The following is a 22873-nucleotide window of genomic DNA, read 5'->3' as shown; positions in this document are numbered from 1 at the left end:
AACAAAAATCTGGAAAGAAGCCAAACAGAGCAAAGTAAAAACTGTATCCAGCTATTTGTGGACACATCTCTACTTCACTTATAGTTTTCATTAGTCAGTTGCAGCCATATAACCATGCATTATCACATGTGATTATATTTGTCTTTGTCTTCAGGTTTGGACACATGATATATTATTTCTGGGTAATTTGGCTTTTCTTCAGACTAAAAATAGAACAGATATATAGGCAAAACTTTAAACTGATGCAAGTCATTCCACTCCAGGGTGAAGTGACCTTCAGAAAGTGAAGAGTATCTGTGTCAGTACAAATTGCACCTAGCCACTTATTGGCCAGTTGCTACTGTTATACGCACCATGGGCAGCAAGTTTGGAAGGCAGATTGCATGCCTGCTCCTAACTACTTAGTACAATCTAATGTAAATTTCTTCATGTTAATTGTTATATGTCTGTACTAGAGGTGCGCCAGTGTATCGGTCCATATTGGATTGGCACCAATGAAAGGAAAATTGATATGTTTAGCGGTCAGCTTTTTTGGCTGGTGTAGCTGATAATGTCATTGGTAAATACCGTGTACACATGCACAGTCGCAGCATGCATGTGGCCAGGAATGCAGCCTGGCAGCTTGGAGAGCAACATCTGGCTGGTAAATTGGTAGGGGGGAAGGGGCATGGGGGGGAGCAGATCGAGGCCCCCACAATGAGGGAGGGAATGGGGCAGGGACAGGTGCTGCCCAGCTGGCGTGCGGGGGGTGGGGACTGGGCAGGGCACAAGATGGAGCTCCGGGCAGCTCCTTGGAAGGGTACAGGGTGGGGAGGAGGGGTGATTACCTACTCCTGCGTGCACCCCTGAGGGAGGCGTGAGAGGTATATGCCCCCTGGATTTGTGTGCAGGGCAAGAGCAGGCTGCCTGCTGTGGGTCAGGGCCAGGGTCTATGTTGGCCTTTTCCTGGTGGGAGGGCAGGGCTGGGCCTGCACTGGGCAGCATTGCCCCCACCCCACCCCACCTGCCCTGAGTACAACCCCCCCACCTGGAAGAGCTGGCTGCAACCTCTGGTCCCAAATCTTCAATAGGCAGCCCGCCCTCACCCTGTGCGCAAATCCTGGGGGCACGTGCACCTCTTGCCACCCCTGGGGGTGCATGTAGTGGTGGGTAGCCACCCATACAGCTGTGCCCCCTGGACGAGCTGCCCGCGACTCTATCCTGTACCCTGGCCAGAGACTACTCTCCAAGCTGCCGGGCTGCATATCAGCTATCGAATTGGTATTGGCTGATATGGCTGGCTAATAATTGGCCATCAGTATCAGCCAAAATTTTTTTATCAGTGCACCCCTAGTTTGTACAGGTAGTGTCTAAACACTTAATGGTTGAGCTATAATATTTGAACGTTGAGATTCATGTATTCCCCTGTTAAATAGGGGTGCACTGATATATTGTGTGGCTGTCGGATTGGCACCAATAAAAGGAGAAATGATGTTATTGGCTATTGGCAATCAGGATTCATTGTAGAGATGATATCTTTTATTAGACCTTTGAGGATCTGTGATGATGCAAATTACCTTGAAACAAAGGCAGGACCAGGATCTCAGGTTGAAGGTGGTCACAGTTATCAACTAGTGGCTATTTTTGGTTGTTGTAGCTGAGACTTATGGCAATGTGCCTGGAGCACCCTGGCAGGTGTACTCTGGTCCCTGTGCCCTGCCGCAGGCCAGAGCCTGTGGCAGACTACTGGTCCTGGCAAGCAGGTGGCACCAGGCAGCAGTCACAGGGCACCGCCCTCAGCAACAAAGGGACAGTGACCGGCTCCTATTCTTGCTGCTGCTGCCACCACTTACATGGCAACACCATGCACACAGCAGGGGCCTGAGTGCCGGGGCTGCTGTGGAGATGTTGGGCTGCACGCGGGCAGGGTAAGGTGCCGCACGAGGGACATTTCCGCTCCCCTGGGCACCAGCCATCTCTTCAAAAATGGCTTCTCTCTGGTGGTTGCAGGAGCCCACCAGTGCTGAGACAGTGGCATACACTGGGTCTCTAAATGTGCCTGGTGCCGGTGTCTGCGTGAGGGTCTGCCATGCCTACCTAGGATGGCAGCATGGGCTGCAGAGGGAGCAGGGCTGCAGGTAGGAGCCATGGGTGAGGGGGCAATGTGCGTGGGAATAAGGTGGTCGCTGCCTTCCTCGTCGAGGACCAGAGCAGGGTTTTGTTAGTAGTTTAAAATGCCTTGCACTGTTACTAAATATCAGTTATTGGATTGACATTGGCCCTTATCCTTTGTTAAGTATCAGCCAAGAAAATCTTTATTGGTGCACTCCTATTTTTTAAATAAAAAATGTGTGCCTGATTTTGAAAGAAATGACAGAAATTAATCCAGGGCAAGCAAAAGCTATAAAATTCAGAAGCCATAATTTAATCACAGACTCCATTCTATTAATAGCCTAAGATGTTGTCAGCTCCTGGGAACTCCCTGGACCGTGACAGTCTAGTGAAGCAGAGCCATCATTAGAGCTTTCACTCTGGATCTGAAAGCTGGTTAGTTTATTCAGGAGCCAGTGCACATTTCCCAGCAGTCCAGAACCTGAGGTAGAACAGAGTGTATGTTGGGGGAAATAATTAAATATGCATATAACACTTAAATACAGAGTGAAATAGAGGAGAAAAAATTGAAAAGCAACTAGGACCAAGATCTCATGCCTTTTACTTCATTTTTCAAGGAACTTGAAAAAAGAGGTTTGTCATGATTCAGCCGCCAGTTCATTTGCCAATGCATATTAAAAATAGTCATTTAGATTACATTCGTAGCAACTCTTCCTGTTCCAAGTGCTTTAGAATGTTAATGTGTCTTTACATTCTGATAAAATAATCCTATAACACGAGAGAAATCCTAATATGCCTCCACACTGCAGGGTGCTAGAAAAAAATGTTTGTGGGCAGTCTTCGTTTTGGTCCCATTTTCCAGATGGGTGCTATTGCTGTTTCTGTTCAGGAAGAGAATGGTAGACAGACACCCCAATGGAATTATTCTATTGATAGAGAATAATCATATTTTCAAAAATACATCTTTGTGTTTGGAGGCTTGCATTTTCAAATCCTACCAGATGGTGTGGTTACAGGGAGGGCATTATCACTTCTGGTCATCTCAGTATATATAATCGGAAAGTGTGGCTCGTTAGCTCCTGTGCATTGGAACCATGTTGGATGCCTGGAAAAGACTACTAGAGAGACAGCAGGTAACTTGCTGGTCCGTGTTTTTCCAGTGGTTGGTCAGAATTACCCAGCTTGGGTCTGAGGTTGGCCCATACTAGGACCTGTCCACCATCACTTCTGCCTGCTGCCCCGTTGCGGTGCAGCACAGATGAAGCTCCCTACCATCTGGCTGCAGCACAGTGGTGTAGATGTATCTTTTGTCACAAAACCCCACTAAAGCCCTCTGGCTCAGTGGGTAGGATTTGGCCCGTGGGCCATAGGTTGCCAGCCCCTTGTGTAGATGTCAAGGCCTCTATGACTGAAGGTAGAGCATCCAGTATTTTCAAAAAGCTGCAGTTAAGGCTTCTCCCCAGTTTGGGGGTAAAATTAACAAGTGTTGGGGAGACAGTTGTGCTAATATATGGGTTCTCCAGATTTTCTTGGTTGTGGATACAGGACAGAAGCTCAAAAAGGATGTAGTAGATTTAGAAAAGGTACAGAGAAGAGCAACCAAAACGATATGGAGTATGAGGCAGAGAGAAACCAAAAAAAGACTAGGTCTGTTCAGTGTGGAGAGGGGAAGGCTCAGCAGGGGCAGTATGGTGGAGGTCTATGGAATCAAGACGGTTGTGGACAACGTGAACGGGGAGCTGTTATTCACCAGTTCCAGAATACCAGAACTAAGGGTACCCACTGAAATTTGTGGGAGACGGGTTTAAACCTAACAAGAGAAAGTACTTTTTATACTACGTAGTTAACTTGTGGAACTCGTCACAGAAGGTGGTAGATGCAGATAGCATAGGCCGGTTCAAAAAGGGCAGGGGCCAGGCAAATTCATGGATAATAGATTTATTAAAAAGGATTCAAGAGAACAGTCAGAGATGATTCCTCTGGCATCTCTAAACCAATGATGATGGGTGCCAGGAGGGTATGACAGGCGAAACGCAGTTCACAGAGTTATGAGGTATAGCCCACAGGGCTCCATGGGTCGGGAAATTTAGTGGTGGGGAGCAGTGTCTATCAATACTGCCACCCTTCTCTGCTGCCAAATTCCCATGCCCTCTCCTCTCTGCATAGCCAGATTGGGGCCAAGCCATGCCCCGGCCTCCTCCAGGGCAGAATCAAGATTAGGCCAAGCCCCCTTCTCCTGTGGGACTGAATTAGGGCCAGGCCATGCCCAGTTCTGCTGTGGGGCTGAATCAAGGTCAGGCCAATCCCCCTTCACCTGTGAGGCTGAATTAGGGGCAGGTCATGCCCTCTTTCCCCCGAGCAGCTGGATCAGAGCTAGGCTCCCCCTCACCACAGCTGGATTGGGGCTGGGTGGATGGGGCCCTGCTACACCTGCCCCAGATGCTGGATTGGGGTCACCAGCCAAATTTGACCTCTAGACAGACTGGGCATTGCCCATCTGGCCCTCTAGAGAAAAAGATTGAGCACCACTGCTCTAGATCAGTAATTTTCAGCCAGGGTGCTTTGGCCTTGAGGGTGCTTTGAGATCCTCTTAATGGTGCCACAGGGTGCCATAGCACCGTGTTGTAGTATGCCAACATGATTCACAAGATAAACCTAGCGATTTCAAGCAGGAATCTGTAGTGTAAAACACATTCTGACCAGTTGTGGTCTTCCCAAGTTTTTTGCAACAGAAGAATTAATCTAGTGTTTTTTCCATAGTCAAAAAATGAGTGAAATCTAAAAGCTGACACTTTCTTTGAGGGGTACCTTGAATCTAAAAAGATTGATAAATCACTGTTCTAAATATACCCTGTTCACATGCTCTCTCTGTAAAGCACCCATCTCTGCTGGAGACCTAGTACTGGACTAGATGAACAAGTATGGCACTTCTTATGTTGCCTGTTCTTAAACTGCTCACACGTGATGTTCATTGATTTTTCTGGTATGGGCCAAGGAGACTTGCCTCTACTGATTTTATTAGACTTGTCTGCTGCTTTTGATGTCATACAGCAGGTAGAAGAGGCTATGAGCCTTCCATCCTGCACAGGAGTAGAGCAAGGGGAAAGACAGGCCACTCTAAGGGCACTCACCTTGGGGGCTGCTGCAGGGTTCCTCTGTCCCCTCTCATACTCTGTGCATATGAGCCACCATGAGGCATAACGGGGTGATATGGATGATTCTGTGCAGTGTGAATGATACTCAACCATGTATCTCAACTGTACCAGTACACCAGTGATGCAAGATATAGGTGTCCCAATGACCCCAAGAGATCAGAGGTTGGATGGGAGCTAGTTGCCTGGAGATTAATTCAAAGTAGAAAGATAATAGTAATAACTGGAGAAAGCAACTTGAAAGACTGGCTAGAATAATCTCAACATCTTTAATTTGATGATGTATAGCTATCGTTTGTGAATGAGTTTCACAGATTTTATTAGGCACAAAGCTGCTACTTGATGCACAGATAGCAGCTGATTTCCATCTCTGGTAGAGCAAATGCAACCTTTGATGTTTTGAGCCAGGGGCTTTGAAAATGAACCCAGGCCTTTACCATCTCAGGGTCATCTTCTCTTACATACTTAATTTCCCCCTCTACACATCACTAATGTGGCAGAGCCACACACCTGCCTTATCATTGATGCTTGCTAGGTCCTCATCTTGGGTGCATGGGTATGCTGCTCATGTGAGGAGGTGGTCAGCAGTCTGTGGTGCATCACCACACTCACAAATCGGACTATTCTTTAAGCCAGGGGTGGGCAATTATTTTAGGCAGAGGGCTGCTTACTGAATTTCAGCAAGCCATTGAGGGCTGCACAACAGGCAGCCAGGGGCCCTGTGGGCCAGATAGAATGGCCGGGCGGGCCGCATTTGCCCACCCCTGCTTTAAGCCAATTTTATAGTGTGTGTCATAAAAGCATCCAGCTCTAGAACGAATCCTGTTTAGTTTAGTCCATAAGTTGTGAAGGAGCTTGTACCCAGGTGGATAGGGTGTTGGGTTGCTTATGAAGCACTTGAGATGAGAATCAGTCTCATCCCACCTTCTGTGATGTTGTTCAAGTACCCATAGGGTGCTGCTCCCACCTCCACACTGTTGCAAAAGTACCTGCGCCTCCCATCTGAATGAGTTTTTCAGCTTCAGTTGCTTATGTTCTGGTTGCTTCAAGACTTCATGAAGCAAGTGTTCTGGGTTTTGGGTTTTGTTGTGTGTGCTGAGCAAGGCCAAGAGTTGCCTTCTGTCTCCTTAGTTGGGGAGGTAGTGTCCCTTGTAGTATTGGCAGCATGTTGACAGGAGTATATGTTACACACCCCATTACTATTCTCATTGTTGAGTTCTGGACAACATCAGCTTTGCTGGTGTGGCTGCTGTGCCCCCATGCTTGACAGCACAATTCAGCAGGTGTGTATACTAGTGCAAGTGTTAATGTTCTTAGAGTGGTGAAATTGGTTCCTCAAGTTGTTCCTGCCAGTTGTCTTAAACAACTAAGAAGGTGCTTTTCGGTAGGTGATCTCTGTAGGTAAGGCTTCTATCCAGAGTTACTCCCAGGTACACTGGGTTGTCTGTGAAGGGAAGTTCATTACAATTCAGGTCAATCTTGATACTCTTATGTGCCATAGCATTACAGAGGTGGAACAGTGATACAGTAGTTTTTGTTTGTCTGAGATTGAGTCTCCATTGGGCAGGTAAGAGGCTACTGTTTCATATCCTGAGACAAGGTAGTTTGTTTTTGGGATGGACTTGTTGAAGGTGGACAGAGCCAAGTCATCTGCATAGATATATGTTTTAGCTGTGATGGGTGGACTGTCAGATATATAGATGTTAAAAAAAGGTTGGTGCAAGCACTGATCCTTGTGGCTCACTGTTACGCATACACTTGTATCTGCTTCTATCTCTTCCACTGGTGGAGAAGATGAAGGATCTGTTTGATATTATATCCACCATTCTCCTATCTGGGATCAACTTGAATAGTTTATACTCTAGTCCTTTCATTCAGACGATATCATACGCATCTGTTAAATCTACCAGCACAGTGCCTGCTTTTTCCCTTCTTTGAAAAGCATCTTCAATGTTTTGAATAAGCCTTACTACCTGGTCAGTGGTGCATCTATTTTTGTGGAATGCAGCCTGCTGTGGTGGTAATTGTGGATGAGTGTCAGTTATCCTATTTAGGATCTGTTCAGAGCTGTCACCATCTTGTCAGGACTGAGTAGTTCAGTGCCTGTGCCACACCTGCGTGATCAGAATCCACCAACTAGGTGTTTCTATGCTAAGTCCCCTGAGGGACTCAATTTGGTAGATGTGCTTTGAACATAACTAACATACACCTACAGGATTAAGCTCCATATGCAATACACTGATGGTCATAGCCATCATTAAAAGCTGTAGATATTGGAGGGAGGAAATGCTCCCCTTTTATGTAGTTGCCTCGTGGTCAGAGCACTTGCATAAGACATGGGAGACCTGAGCTCAATCTCTTCCCTGCCCTGACAGGATTCACACCTGTGTCTTGTCTTGTGATAATACCTTAAGCCCCAGGCTATCAGCCAGTCTGTGGAAAGGACACTTCACTTCATTCCCTTCTTTGAAGCCGGGGGGAGACTTAAGTACATGTGCAGGGATTTGGGAACAGATTTGCTGCCTCCCACCCCCTCTGGCCCTGCACCGGCTCCCCTGCAGCAACCTGGGAGAGCTAGAGGCTCTGGCCACAGCTGCCTGTGACCAGTGGCCATCTTTAAAAGGTAGCCCTGCTCCCTGGCCACCTGCCTTCCTAGCCCGAAGCAGCCTGTAGAGCACTGTGCCAGCATACTGTGGCTTTGTTGCCAGAGCCTCTGCCCACCACGCCATGGCTGCTCCACCCCCAGGCCCCGGGAGCAACATCCAGAACCCTGCATTTCTGCTGGACGCCCTAGTTGCTCTGCTTCGCAGTTACAGTGACTGCCGCTTGGCCCAGGTCAGCCTCAGCCCTGGCCCCCCCCCGTGCAGCGCGGCTGCCTGCCCAGGCTCACTGCAGCGTCCCAGTCCCGCTGCTTTAGCACTGCTGCCAGCTAGACCCTATGCTGCTGCTCAGACCCCAGTGGAGACAGACAAAGAGCTGCTCCAGCCCTGGAGCTGGAGAAACTCCTATCCCCATGGCTCTGAGGCTAGGCTGCAGATGGCTCTCTGGTGGTGGAACTTACCAGGAGCAGATTTGCTCCTGGTCAGTGTCTACACCTGCATTACTGTGCAGTAACTACTCGGGAGTTAATTTGCTACTTGCATTGCATAGTAATGGCTACCTTCTCATTTACCTACTGTGGCCTCAGAAGGGTTAACGGGGAAAGGAGGTCAAGTTTGTATTTTTCAACAGTATTATTATAAAGGTAAATGCTTCCTTTTTATTTCTGAATGGTTCTTTATTACCATTTGGAGATGGTGCACAGGCCACAGGGTGGAGGGCAGAGGATTTACCTGCTTTAGATTACAGAATTATATGAAAATCTAGCAAGTGGAAAAGTCAGCAAGACATCTATCTAATGCAGAGTGTGCTTGTGCAAGAAAGCCAGCTAAGGAGAAGCAATTCAGAATGGTATGTGCCTTGCAGCCCAAAACACAGCATTTTTTGTTGGGGCAGACAGTTTCTGTTGCTTAAAATGATAAGCAGATTAACCCATTTTATTGCTTGGTGGCAATGTACTGATGTAAGCATATGACTGTGGGGTAAGAGGGTAAAGAAGAAGGAAAAAGAGAAGGGATATAAGAGAGAAACTATTGAGAAGTACCAGCTAGAGTGTGCAGAAGGGGCTTAGATTATAGCAGCGATGAGGCCCAAGAAATAGGCAAGACAGGTAGCTAGGGCACAGTGGAGTAGTGCAGCCAAATAATATGATTATTTTAGCCATGGCTAATCTTCTCCAGCCACAAACCTTCAACTTCCACCTGTCTGCTGAGATCCATCTGGGGTTTCTCTCTGCGCTCCTGACCTTTGTTTTCCACTTACTCTCAGCTCTTGAGCTCTTTTGGCCCCGCATCTCATCTGGTATGTCCTGCTGCTTGATAACTCCTCCTTGTTCCTTCTTCACCTTTCATTCTCATTTTCCCGCTGCTGGCAATTGCACCATCCTTCCTGTCAAGCAGGCTGGTTATTTTGGTGCCAGCTTAAAACCAAGGAATCTCCATCCATTGCTTCCCCCAGGTTGGTGCTGGTGAACTGTCAGTTTTTTCTCTCCAAAATCTCGCCGCTGCTGCTGCCATGAATCTGGTTCTCCCTCACCTCTCATTACTGTCCTTTCTCTTCTAGCTTGCTTGACAGTTGCTGCTAGAGGTCTGCAGAAGGTCTGTTAATGGCTCCTGGTGAAATCAGTAAGAGTTAGGCACTGTCTTTTAACAAATCTGACCCTTTGTCTTTTTACATGTCTGTACAGAGCCTATTTCACAGTGGCCACTGTAGAAATAATTAAACACAGAATAAATGTGATGATCATTACTAAACCTAAACTGAGAATTGTGTTTTATCTTGGCAAGGAAGTCCTCTCTTGAGTCAGACTCTGAGTAGTCAGGATGTATCTCCATCTTTGTGCATTTTTATAGCTAAATTCTTGCCTGGTGTATTGGGTACAGCAACAGTGACTCTAGATGAGTTTTAGCCATTCCTCCCCAACAGCAAGTTTGGTTTTTAGTACGTTTTTTGTGATCCTGCACACACTATGCATCATTTTGATGGCATTTGTCTTCATAACACTCAGCACACTAATGGCATTATAAAAATAATTAATTGTGGTAATCTGCTGAGTTTGACCAAATGGTTTGGAAAAATCTGTCTCTAATTTGTAGTATACGTTTCCTTTATATTCATCTTCCACATTCATTTTCAGAGTGGATATAACTATGGAAATACTTAGTATCTCATTAATGCTTGTAGCATGATGAGGAAGAAGCTATCTTATGATTTTGCTGCCTCAAGTGAGAGACCTTTGATCTACTTGATTGCATTTAGAAAGCCATGTTCAGGATGTTGCATGGTAGGCTGATAATGAGGATTCTACTTGTAGTAATCAGCAGGGTTGTGTGTTAATATCTTGCAGGACATTTCCTGTGTTCTAGCCAAGAAGCGCTTTGAGAAGGGGTTCAGCATCAAATACAGATTTATAGAGACAGAGTCCTAATTTTGCCTTTAGTTGCTGTGTGATTTAAAATCTATATTGTATTAAGGGGAGAAAAATTACATTTTTGAGGCCAGACATTGGAAGAATGACACAGCTACAGATGCCCATGACCTTTCATTAAAGACTGATTCTGCAGGGTTCCAACTGCATTTAGCAGACCGCCATCCACGCCTCTCAATTTAATATGAGGTGACAACTGGTAGACTGAATAGATCCATCACTTGCATTTCCCCTCCTTTATCATTTTATATTAAAGGAGCTGGTTGAGAACTGAAGACTAAAGTCCTTTCTTCAGCAACACAGCAGTCATAACCAGGGATCTGGGTTTTCCGTTTCCCATGGAAAAATGGAGAAAAACGCGGATTTCCCCCTTTACCCGAGGAAAATGTGGATTTCTCTCTTTAACGGAGAAACTTGTGGACTTTGCAGTTTTGCAAAGAGCTCTCTGCAGGCTGGCAGAGTTCCAGCCTGGGAGGGAGCAGGAGGAGGGCAGTCAGGCAGTGGGTGCCATGTGCATGTAATACATGGTCACAGGGCCCCAGTGGGGAGTAGGATGGGGCTGTGGGTAGCTTGTCCAGGGGGTAGGAAGGGCAGAGCTGGCTCCCCACTGCTGCGCGCACTCCTGGAGGGCAGGAGGGGGACCCATGCCCCCAGACCTGTGCATGTGTTTGGGGTGAGGGCAGGCTGCCTACTGCAGGCTTGGACTCCCTGCCCGGCTGCCCTCCCCCAGGGCCTCCGTAGCCCAGCAGGTGTGACCTGGCGCTGCAGGGCACAGAGCTTGCCTCTGTGAGCTCTGTGCTGCCCTGACAAGGCATCCCTTGTGCTGTGGCAGCAGTGGGGGTGGCCACGCGGGGTTATGGCCATCACTGGTACCATGCAGGCAGGTGACGCATTGCCAGGGCAGCGTCGAGCTTGCAGCGGCAAGCAGCCTTCCCACATGGCCCCGCTGGGCTGTGGAGGCCCCAGGAGCAGGCAGCAAGGCAGGAGCCTGAGCCCGCAGCAGGCAGCCTACGCCCACCCCACTCACATCTGGGGGGCGCAGGTCTCCTTCCTCCCCTCCTGAGAGTGTGTGCACAGCAGTGGGGAGCCAGCCCCACCCCACTCAATCCTGCAGTAGGCAGACAGCAGGGTGGGGGAGCTGGGCTCTGCTCCACTGCAGCATCTACTCCAGGAGCAGGGGGCTGTGGACCTGGGTCCCTGGCCCCATAGCCCTGGCAGCTGGGGGCCCCCTCCAGTGGGGCTGGGAGGGCAGGGGGCTGTGGGTGGGGGATGAAGGGCACGAGCAGGGCCAGGGGACTGTGGGGGGAGTGAGGGGCCTTTCATTTTAATCCCGAATTTCAGGATTTTTATCAGAGAATTTGTCATTTTTATCAGGGAAAACCAGGATCCCTGGTCATAACCGAGTCAAGAGGAGTTAACTCTTTCTCTTATCCCCACAATGAGCTACCACCAGACTTTTCTGCATCAGGTGCCAGATGTGAGTGTAGTCTGATTTCCTAGTGCTGGTTCCTCAGTTATATTTACCTTGCCAACAGAAACTAAAATGCAACCAGCAACTCATTCACAAAGGCCACAGAACAGCCCCCCACGAGTAAATGGTTTTATGTCACTACCTGCATGGCCTGGATATAGAAGGCTCCAACCCCATCTTGACTTACTACCCTGTGTCCAACAGAATGGACTGTCCTGTTTTCTTAGCACATGTGTGATCACTTTTAAAAATAAAAAAGGAATAAAGGCTCAAAACATTTGAGAAAGTAAAACACAGCAAGTTGGCCATTGTTTAATCCTGTGGGAAATCATTAGGCTCTGCATTAGTATAAAAATGATAGGAATAGATTTTGTCTTTTTAACCTCACTAATGACCATAATGAGTCCCCATGTGCACTGTATGGGCACAGCATTCCTGTACTGGTGCTTCACATCACTGTGCCATCTTCATTTACTTTCACAGACCAACAGCATAATCATTCTTTGTTTTTCCTAAAGGATGTGAAGACTAAATATGAATTTGTTAATAGATTCACTGTTGGCCTCTGAGTATTACAGTGCAAATGTTTTAATAAGAATGACAGGAAGGATGTGTCTCCCTGAATGAGGATATTGTGTTGCATATAATTCAAGACCAAGACCTTGCAAGAGAAAGCTCAGCTCCTAGGAGCTTACCAAGCTCTCTGGATACTTTAGGAAAACAGCAATGTTTGTGACTCTTTCATGCAATCCTTAACATAGGTAAACTGGACTGTAGAGGGTGAAAATAGACTCTGCCAACATCAGGTTTGGACATCTGTTTATCTTAAGGCTGCCTTCACAATTTTCCACATAGCTGAAGATGGGTACTCAATTCCCATTTGAAAATGTTGCCAAGAAACCAATAACCAAATGCCAACTGTTTCTTTCTTGCCAGATACCATGGTATGCTGGAATATTATCTCGTTTGGACTGTTCCATTTGCAGGGAAGGATGAGAACCTCTTTGACTTTGCCTATGTATGCACAAAAAATATACCAGTACAAAGAGAATCGTTTCTTAAACTGATTTAATTGAACCTCCTTGGACACATTTGCCTCAGTTGACATCTGGCTCGCAGGGCGTGTCCAGACAAGCGCACACATGCACTTAGCCGCACTGCAAAATGCAGGCAGCACATGTGACAAGGTTCTCCATGCTACATATTTGCAGCACGGAGCCAAAATTAGATACTGGAAAATCCTGGTGGTTTTTTTTTTGTTTTTTTTTTTTTTTGGTTTTTTTTTTTTTTTTTTTTTTTTTTTTTTTTTTTTTTTTTTTTTTGTTTTGTTTTTTTTGTTTTTTTGTTTTTTTAAGATAAGTTAAAAAAAAAAAAGGGTGGGGCAGCACAAGTGGCTGCAGTGTGTGCTGCCTGAAACAGGAGCCTGGCTGCTCAGAGCTACATTGGCTGCTGGCCAGGCTCTGTGCACCTGGATCACCACCACTGTAGCCTCAGGAGGCCCTCACAACCCCAGGTAAGGCTGCTGGGGCCAGCCCAGTGCTGGCCACAGCCTCCCCTACCCAACCCAGAGCAATTTGCAATGCGCCAGAGTGCATGAGACAGAGTCTCTGTCCCCAGAGACAAGTAGCAGCAGCACAACTATGTGCCATTACTATTTGTCCCTGGGAAAACTCACATGCATGCTTGTCTGGATGCACCCATATTGTAATAAGCTATGTTGTGTTTAATGAAATGAGTTTTAAAACTGATTATTTTAAATTAAGCTCCTTTTGTGTGCAGGTGAGGCCTCTTATCTTTCCAAGGATTCAGTTTGTGGAATGATAGTAATTTTTATCTTTCTAGGCATTTTCCTCCTCTCATTTAAAGCGCTCAGTTAAAGACACTACGGCCAGGTACAGACATTACACTTTTACCATTATAAGTGATCAGAAACTGCCCTATACCTGTAACAGAACAGAAGATTGGCACACAAAGTAGTCTATACCCGTAACACAACAGAAGTTTGGTGGATAGACTGGTTTAAAAATGGCAGAACCCGGTCAAACATTTGCCCCCCGCCTTCCTCCCCACCAATGTTCACTACCTATCTTAAAGAAAACCACATAACTTAGATTGATTCCATCTCGGGCTTTTTGAATGTCTGTACCTAGCCTTAAAGTATGTGTTTGTTTTTTTTCCCTATCTTTTCCACAGGGCCCAACTCGTATCACTCCCGATCTTGCTTCCTCTCCTTCAGCAGGATATGTCCCTGTGGGTCAGAAACCTGAGGCTGTTGTGCATGCTATGAAGGTAGGTATGCGTCCAAGCCACACACTAGGTGCACATACATAGTTGCACCATTAAGAATTTTCTTTAGTCTTAGAATCAGAGCAATTAGAGAGGTTTAAACGCTGGTCAGCCAGATTAATGCTGACTGACAGCTGTGTCACCTCAAGTAGCCGTCTATTTAGAATTTATGAGCATGGCCAGTTACTGGAGTGAAGTGCAGGGGGAGGGGGCCTTTCAAGGGAAGTTCATGGTGCTGCAGGTACGTGTTACTGTTTGACCTAATGTGTCCTGGTGAATCTGCATTTCAAGGTATTGGATTAAGCAGTAGTGAAAGTGCCACATAAGAGTGACAGTGCTTTGCAGTTTTCCAAAGACAAAGAATATAGAATTGTTTACGTACCTAAAAACCAGGGCTACATACACACCTGGACACTTGAGTCATCAGTGGGGATTGAAACCAGAACCCTTCAGCAGAAAAAGTCCCAGAATCTCCACCCTTTTGAGGAAAGGACAGCTATAAAGTCACTGAGGCCAGCCATTAGATGGAGAAATACTTGCACATATTAGATAGACCATATAAAATCATGACTATTTATGTCCCTTTGTATGCTGAACCATGGCTGCATTAGAATTGGTTGGGAATTTGCCAGTGAATCAGTGTAATTGGAAAATATTGATTTGTTGAGCACAAAATGCTTGGTAGGAGACATCAGAGGTTAGACATGCTTTCAGGAAAGGCAAGGCAGGTTTCCCATGGAATTTTCCTATGGCTCCTGGTAGACTGCCCCAGGGGCCAGAGATCCTGCACTTCCAAGTTGCCTTAAGAGCTGGAGACTTGGTGCTTTCAGCATCCACAGTCCCACAATACACCTGCCATGTAGACTGTACCAGGGCAATAAAACCAGACTCAGCAGGGCCAGGAACCAGTGGCCCATAGTAGCTAAGGCACTTTGCTTTGTGTGTTTCTTCATCTCGGTTCTGAATGACATCAATAATTTTCATGGTTTTGAAGCAGGGCAAGTTCTTCTGAAGTATTTTCAGCGTGCTTGTTTGTGTTGGCTCAGAGTTTCCAGCTCTAGGACAGACCCATCAGGTGGCAACAGTAAGACTGACAAGAATGTCAAGAATCCCAGCAGTGAAGCTGATGAAAATGTCAGTGTAGCAGAGCTGCTGCAAGATTCAGGCAGCATATCTGAGTTCAGAAACACTGCGTGTCAGTATCTGAAACAAAAATTGGAATTTCTGGTTTGTGGGAAATGTTGAATTGAGGTTTGGTTTCAGCCTGGTTTGGATCCAACCCAAATGTTAAATTCTTGCAAACTAGAAATCCTACTAATCTGAGAACACCACCCAGATCACATCATTCTCTGTGGGCGAGGCCAGAGCAGCCAGCACCAAACCTCCCCAGGCCTTTAATGTTTGAGCCTGCTGTATAATTACTGGTATGACCTTCCAGATTGCACACTACAGTTCCATTCTGCCCATGTAGGTTTCTCCTGTGGTTTCTGGCTGAGATTATTTTTTTTCTTGTCTTTAATTGCTTTTGTGATGTCAAACAGTTGTTATGCTCCATCCTAAACTATGGCTGCATTTCAGGTATGGGTGAATTCATTTGTGTGTGTGTGTGTGTGTGTGTGTGTGTGTGTGTGTGTGTGTACACACTTGTAGGAACAAAGTACACACCCACTGTAGGCTAGATTCCCAGGTGGCCATTGCTTGTCTGTCAGTGCTGTGTAATCACTGATATCCCCTATTGTCGCCTGTGTGAAGGTGCATGAATATACATATTACAAGATTTATTCCAGGCCAGATCCTCATCTGATGTAATTCAGTGCACCTTCATTGAAATGGAATGTGCGTGGATGTGTATGTGGGGGAGGGGTATGTTTCAATTCCCTACTGTATGTATGTTGCAAAACCATATGACAGATTTAATATATTATGTCCCCTTTGACCTTCTTACTTGCTAACTATGCACTAATCCAGTTCCCCTAGCACTTTAATACTCCAAACCACTGAGCAATCTCAGATAGCTGTTTTAAAAATCAGTCTGCTGCATTCATGTTTCTTCCTTGTTCCCATAAATGTAGACTGTTCCCCACCTGTAACCCAAAACCAAACAAAACCCCCAATTATTTCAGGATTGCATCTACCTAGCGCCCAAACTGAGCAAGGTTCTAAAGTCATAACGTGTTTATCCATAGAAAGATGGCTACATGGCCAAGATGATGGACCAGTCTTTAGTTATTTAGGAAGGGGAGCAGCTTGTCAGTAGAACCCCAGGAGATTTGGACTTTGAATTTCTGACATCTTATTTAGGGGTCATTTGGGGGGTTTTTATGCCTCTCCATAAGCATCCTGCAGTTGGGCTCATGGCAACAAAGGTGTTTCATCTCATGTCTGTGCACATCTAAACATTTGATAACCTGGAGGTTGTTCATGGCTTTGATTGGATGCAAGTTCTTTTTTAAATTTTCTGACGTATTTTCATTTTGCTTGATTGTGCCTTATACTTGAGGAGCAAAAAATGCTTGATGCTCTCAACAGTTGTTTCTGCTAACAAGAATAAAACACACACATGCTAAGTCTTAACATCTCTCATCTAGGCTGTTTTCTTTGGAGTAGACTAAACCTGCTAAAGACATTAATTACATAGCAGAGCAGATTCCTGAAGCTTCCTAGGATTTGCTGTTTGGACATCAAGAGCCTCTCCTACTCTTGAGCTAGGCTTTACAAGCCTCAGTGTAGATCATAGAATTAGCTGGAAGAGGAGATATTAAGTGTAGGCTGCAGGTAAGAGCTCCTAAATAATACCATTATAGCCACACTGACCTAGGAAACTTTGGCTGTCTGGATCAGAGACTGCTCCATAGTAGAAGATATCACTGGTTGTTTGGAGTGTGTAATAACTGTCAGTGGTTGGAAAAAACTACAGTAGGATCATGGAAAGATAGGGTTTAGAAGATGGCTCTTCAGAAAGTCAGTTAATCCAGCCACCTGCTGAAGGAAGGATTATTCCTGACTAAGCCATCCCAGGCAAATGTCTGTCTAATCTGCTCTTCAGAACTTGCACGGATGGGGATTGCATGAATTCCCTAGGTTGCCTGTTTCAATGCTTGATCACCCTCAGAATCAGAAAGTTCCTCCTAATCTCTAATATAAATTTCTTCTGCTGAAGCTTGAAGCCATTGCACCTCATCTTGTCTCCTATGGTCAAGGAGAAAAAGCCCATCTCCTTGACCATAGGACAAGATGAGGTGCATAGGACTGTTATAGACATAGGACTGTTCCACCTATAACATCTGAATGTTATAGGTAGAACAGCAGTCTTGTGGAACCAGTGAACTAAGTAAAAAAGGAGGGAGACATTATTACATCAAAAGCCCTGACAGGGATTGGTGTGTGTGTGTGTGTAAAATATATGTATACAAATGTATAAACATATTACAAATTATTACATATTACAAATATATAATATATTACAAAATATTACATATTACAAATGTTCTGTCTAGAACATATCTTTCTGCTCCCTCCTATATCTCCTCCATTCATAGAATCATAGGCAAATAGGATTGGAAGGGACCTCAGGAAGTCATCTAGTCCACCTGCCTCGCTCAAGGCAGGATCATCCGTGTCTGAACTATTCCAGACTAATGTTTGTCTGGTCAGGACTTGTCCTGATAATCAAAACTTTCAGATAGATTCCACAACCTCTCCAGGCAATGTATTCCAGTGCTTAACCTACCCCTGATTGCCCTTATACGGGAGACCCTTTTTCCAGCATGCCATTCTAGGAATGGCACTCTAAATACAGCAGAACCCAACAGCTGCTGCCCTACAATAGCAGTCTGGTTACTGCTTGTTTCAGTTCAGTAAGACCTCTGATCTTCTGTCAGTTTTATCATCCAAATTTCCCTTTCCCATCCAAGACATGGGTTTGGAAGCTTGCTCAAATCCTATACTGCTCTTGAATTTATTGTGCTTATTTTATTTCAGGTTAGTTAATAAAGGCTTGTCCTTCTTCCAAGGTGCTTTTATTAAATTGGAAAATGTCACATTCTCATGCATACATTTACACTAATGTGATAAACAAATTGCTTCTCCCACTACAACAAACAGACCTTCCAGCACCATAGGAAAACCTCTCAATATGTTAAACAACCTACTTTGTAAATGTGTGGGGGAGAGGATGAGTTCTGCAGCGTGTCTGGAAGGTTAACAAATATGGTGGGACCAAATTCAACAGTTAATAGGACCCAACTGTATCAGTGATTTGGATAGGGGAGTGAAAAGCTTGCTGGCCAAGTTCGTGAACGACACCAAGTTATGGGGCAGTGTGGTCACGCCAGAAGATAGGTTGTAGATACAGGTGGACTGGGACAGGCTCGAGAGTTGGGAAGAGTGGAACCAGATGAAGTTTAACACTTCCAAGTGTAAGGTGCTTCATCTGAGGAAAAATAACCCTCAACATGCATACAGGCTCGGTGGTGATGGCTTGACTTGCACCATGGCCAAAAGGGACCAAGGGGTAATGATTAACCATCGCATGAATATGAGCCATCAGTGCGAGGCGGTGGTCAGCAGGGCAAACAACACGCTGGCATGCATCAACTGATGCATCTCATGTAAAACTAAGGAAGTGATACTCCTGCTGTACTCAGCTCTGGTGAAACTGCAGTTGGAGTACTGCATCCAGTTCTGGGTGCCGCACTTCAATAAGGACATGGAAAAACTTGAGAGGGTCCAGAAAAAAGCCACCCGTATGATCAGAGACTTGCAAGGCAAGCCATACGAGGAAAGGCTGATGGACCTGGGCCTCTTTATCCTAAAGAAGGGAAGGTTGAGAGGGGACTTGATAGCAGCTTACCACTATATCAGAGGACTGCATCAGGAGCTCGGTGAACAACTGTTCACCAGGGCACCCCTGGGGAAGATCAGGACTAATGGATACAAACTCCTGGAAGGCCGCTTCAGGCATAATACCAGGAAAAGTCAGGGTGTCCAGACCGTGGAATAAACTCCCTCCAGAGGCAGTGCAGTCACCTACCCTGGAGGTTTTCAAGAGGAGACTGGACAGTCACCTTGCTGGGGTCACCTAACCCCAGTTGTCTTCCTGCCTACAGTGGGGGTCTGAACCCGATGATCTGTGAAGTCCCTTCCAGCCCCTAACAATCTGTGAATCTATGAAACTGGCTACTCCTTCCCCTGTTAATGATAAGGCAGCTCCACCCTGATTACTGTGTGGGTCACAAATGTGACAGTATTACAGAGGGTCAAGGGGAGAGATGGTCTCTTGAAGAAATGAGTCCCAGAGTCATTTGGGACCTTAAATGTCTGATAGTACTACCCCATTAAAAGACACCTGCATTTAAAGCAAAGAAATAAGGTCTAGAGCCCCTCCAGAGCTTTTGAGCTTAGACGCATGGTTTTATTTTAAATTGGAATAGTAAAAAATATTGTTAATTTTGTTTTCCTTTGAGACTCTTGTGCCTGCAAAATTGATGACTGACAGAAGCAGCGAAGACTAGGTTCTATGTGAACTATAATTAATCCAACCCAGCATTGCCCCTGGACACTTACCCTGTAGATGCAGCCGGCATTCAGCTTACAGCAAGCCATTTCTGGTGCTCTGCTTTGGGATTGGATAATACAGGCTGTTGCTTTCACAGCTGAGCAGTGGAGGTGTATGGATTCTACACAAGCTTGCTCAAAGTGCAAGTCCAGCTGGATCAATAATTAATTAATTATTTCCCTTTTAAGACAAAAATAGACATTTTCTCTGTCAGCACATAAGTGTCTTTCACATGCTCCCTGACTAAAGATGTGGATAATTTAGGTTAAGTTGAGGTTTGAGCTCAAATTCCATTGGTTCCAGATATGCTGGTTAAATTATTGGTTGGTACATTTTTAAAAGTAGGTTAAGAGCCCTAGGAGAATGACCTATTTTTGTAACTGAAACATTTAGCATACAGCAGGATTGCTGCACTGGAGCAGACCCATGACTAATCTAGTTAGTATCCCCTTGCTGACAGCAGTTAATGCTGAATACTTCACTCGAGTGAAATCCATCCTGTAATGCATCTAGTTATGCAGTTCATTCGTATGCTAACACGTCTGCATGTACAACTCTACCTATAGTCATGTGTGTGCGTTTACATAATGGTCCATGTGGTGAGGTTTGAAGATCTCATTCCCATGAGACTGAGGTGGCCACTGAGATTCGTGGGTGGTGAAGCCATGAGTGATGGAGTGAATCCCAAACACATCAGCAAAATCTCATTTCAGCCCCACCCCAGGTTGTGTGACATGCTGTATATTTAACAAGAGAAGCTATTTAAATGTGTTTAGAAGGCTTTTAAAATGTCTGTGGGTGTGTCTTTTTCCATCTAAAAAGGCAGGCTGCCCTAACACTATTAGCCCACCCATCTGGGTCCCAAGAGGAGAGAGAGAAGAAAAAAACCCAAACCTATGCATTAACTAAAGATCAGTTTATGTTGTAAGATGACCTGATTTGACAACAGCTGTCAGCCTTTAATCCAGTCATTTAAGAAAGTCAGTCAGAAGTAAGCTTGGCTACTGTGCTTGTCTCCACAGGAATGAGCCTATTTTTGTGCTATTATATTCCCATACTCCTATGTTTAAAATGTTTTTTTTCCCCCTTGTTGCTCTGCTAAAAGCCCAAGAAGGTGACTGACTTGGACCCCACCCCAGCAAACATTTACACACATAAATAACTTGGTGCGTATGAGAAGTCCCATTGAGACTCACGGACTAATTTACCATTACAACAATTAACCTAACCATAGGAAAAGCCGGACCCTATCTGAGGAGCTTCTGCCCTAGGGCTTGGTCTTCTCAATAGTTTTTATACACAGTAGACTAATTTCATTAGGGTACAGTTAAACTGGTACAACTCCAAATGCTGATGTAGTTATGCACTGGTACAACACAGCCGTATTTTGGGGTTTCTCTAAATTTACCAGAACATATGGTATGGGAATAAGCTTCTTTCTCTGCTGGAATGGCATCTGAGATAAAGGGCTGTACCATTCAGCCTAGTTTCAAGCCAATATAGTTGTTAAAATAGACAGAAACTGTCTGAATCCACTTCAAGCTTAACTTCTGATAGTATGAAGGAAGAGTGCTGTGCTTAGGTAGAGCTGAATGGAAGTGAGTGCATCTCCAGCAGCAGTAGCTTACAGGTTTGGGGGTTAAACACAGGGTTGGAAGATTATTCCTGTTTCAGAGGTTATGTGGTATAGCTGGGAATTGAGTCAGTGTCTCCCAACACAGTGACAACCATCTTTTCATCCCAGGGGGGGTCTGTATCAGCCCCGTGAAGGGTGGTCACAGTGAAAGGCGCTGTACCCACTCTGCACATTAGAGCCTCATCGGGTAGTGAAGTGTTGGGCACATGCCAGTAAACTCTTTAGAGGGGCAGAATATAGGGGTGGGCACACACCCAGGCCATACTAAGTTGTCTATGTTGCTCTTGTTTGGGGAGGTAGAGTACACGGAGCAGGCCCAGTGTGTCTCTCTGGGCTGGTACACACATACCTTTATGGTCAGTAATTGCAGGTAGTTTTAGAGATTTCATTTAGGAAACTGCTAATTTTTTCAGATAAAGGGGATTAATTTGGTTGTGCGCGCTAAGATCTTAGAACTGACAGCTGAAATTGCAAACTAATGCTTTACAGAGGGGAACTTTCAGCTTTCCAGTGGCAATTAAAGATCTTTTTTCCCCACCCCCTTCCTAATGGTTAATGAGATATTGAACTTTAAACCCATTGCTAACTCAAAATGAAACATTGCTTGCCTTGCTCCTCTGACCAGTATCATTTGAATAGAAGAGCTACTTTTCTGAGAGAGAGGACAAAGGAAAAATACATTTTTGTGGTAGGTTTTTTTGATGATGATGACTGGTCAGAAGTTAGATGTATTCCCAGTGGCAATGAAACAGTGGGCAGAGTGCAGGTGAAAAACACTGGACAAAACAAGTGATCCAAAGGTTCCTCAATTTACCACTTGGAGCATAGTGTGTGTGGTTTGAAGAGTGACAGGATTCCCTGGCAGGCAGGCCAGGGATGGAGATTCCTCTCCCCTCCATTAGGTAATAGTCTATAAGCACTGAAGTATGGGGAGTAACAGGCGCTATGAGTGTAAATCCTGATAGTGAAATTCCAAGAGACTTGATTTGATCTTTGAGAAGTATAATACTTTTGCAATATGTTTGTCTATAGGTCCTTGAAGTCCATGAAAATTTGGACAGGCAAATGCAAGATAACTATGAAGAAGACCTGAGTGAAAAGGAGAAAGCAATTGTTCGTGAAATGTGCAATGTAATACCTCTCTCCATATTTGTAGCATTTTCTGTAGCACTGTTTTAGTTCCACTGTTTTGTAATCCATACCTTGTAGCCTCTGTTCTGTACGCGAGTCCTGTTCACGTGTTTTGTTTGAAACCCACAGAAAAATTCAGTCATAAGAGCAATAAATAGAGGCTCTGCTAACGTCCTCTGTGGGCAGGAGCCATATATCAAATACTAACACTTGATTTGATGCACTTGGCAACTTTTGTCTAGAAGAAACATACGGTGAGCAATCTTAAGAGATGCAGACACCACCAACCTCTCAACCTGTGTGCGGGAGTTGCTTGTCCCATTGTTCACCTGTCTAGAAGATTTAGTTCTCAGCCTTCTGCACTGACTCCGATTTGCAAGGAGAACTCTTGCTGTCCCTGGCCTGAGATCAGGACTTGCTCCTTGTGCTCAAAAATAACCTACAATGTTGTAAAAACTTAGTCATTCAAACAGAATGATGCTGAATCCTGAACCACTCTGGTGTTAGAATTAGAAGCCTCTTA

General features: G+C 45.3%; 1 protein-coding gene across 3 annotated transcripts in view; it reads left to right on the top strand.

Annotated features, from left to right (window-relative positions):
- CCDC85C (coiled-coil domain containing 85C) overlaps positions 1-22873 on the top strand; it is a 175145-nt gene that overhangs the window by 146935 nt on the left and 5337 nt on the right. For 2 of the 3 annotated variants that reach the window (XM_006037389.3, XM_006037387.3), the window contains 2 exons: positions 13934-14029; positions 22252-22350. In XM_006037389.3, the coding sequence (XP_006037451.1) occupies positions 13934-14029; positions 22252-22350 (195 nt within the window). The remainder of the gene's footprint in view (positions 1-13933; positions 14030-22251; positions 22351-22873) is intronic. The other variant, XM_014526668.2, reaches the window with a different exon arrangement.

Source organism: Alligator sinensis, unplaced genomic scaffold (assembly GCF_000455745.1).
Source record: "Alligator sinensis unplaced genomic scaffold, ASM45574v1 scaffold1346_1, whole genome shotgun sequence".
NCBI lineage: Eukaryota > Metazoa > Chordata > Crocodylia > Alligatoridae > Alligator > Alligator sinensis.
Note: the sequence above shows the minus strand (reverse complement) of the source record. Positions and strands in the feature narration are given on the sequence as shown.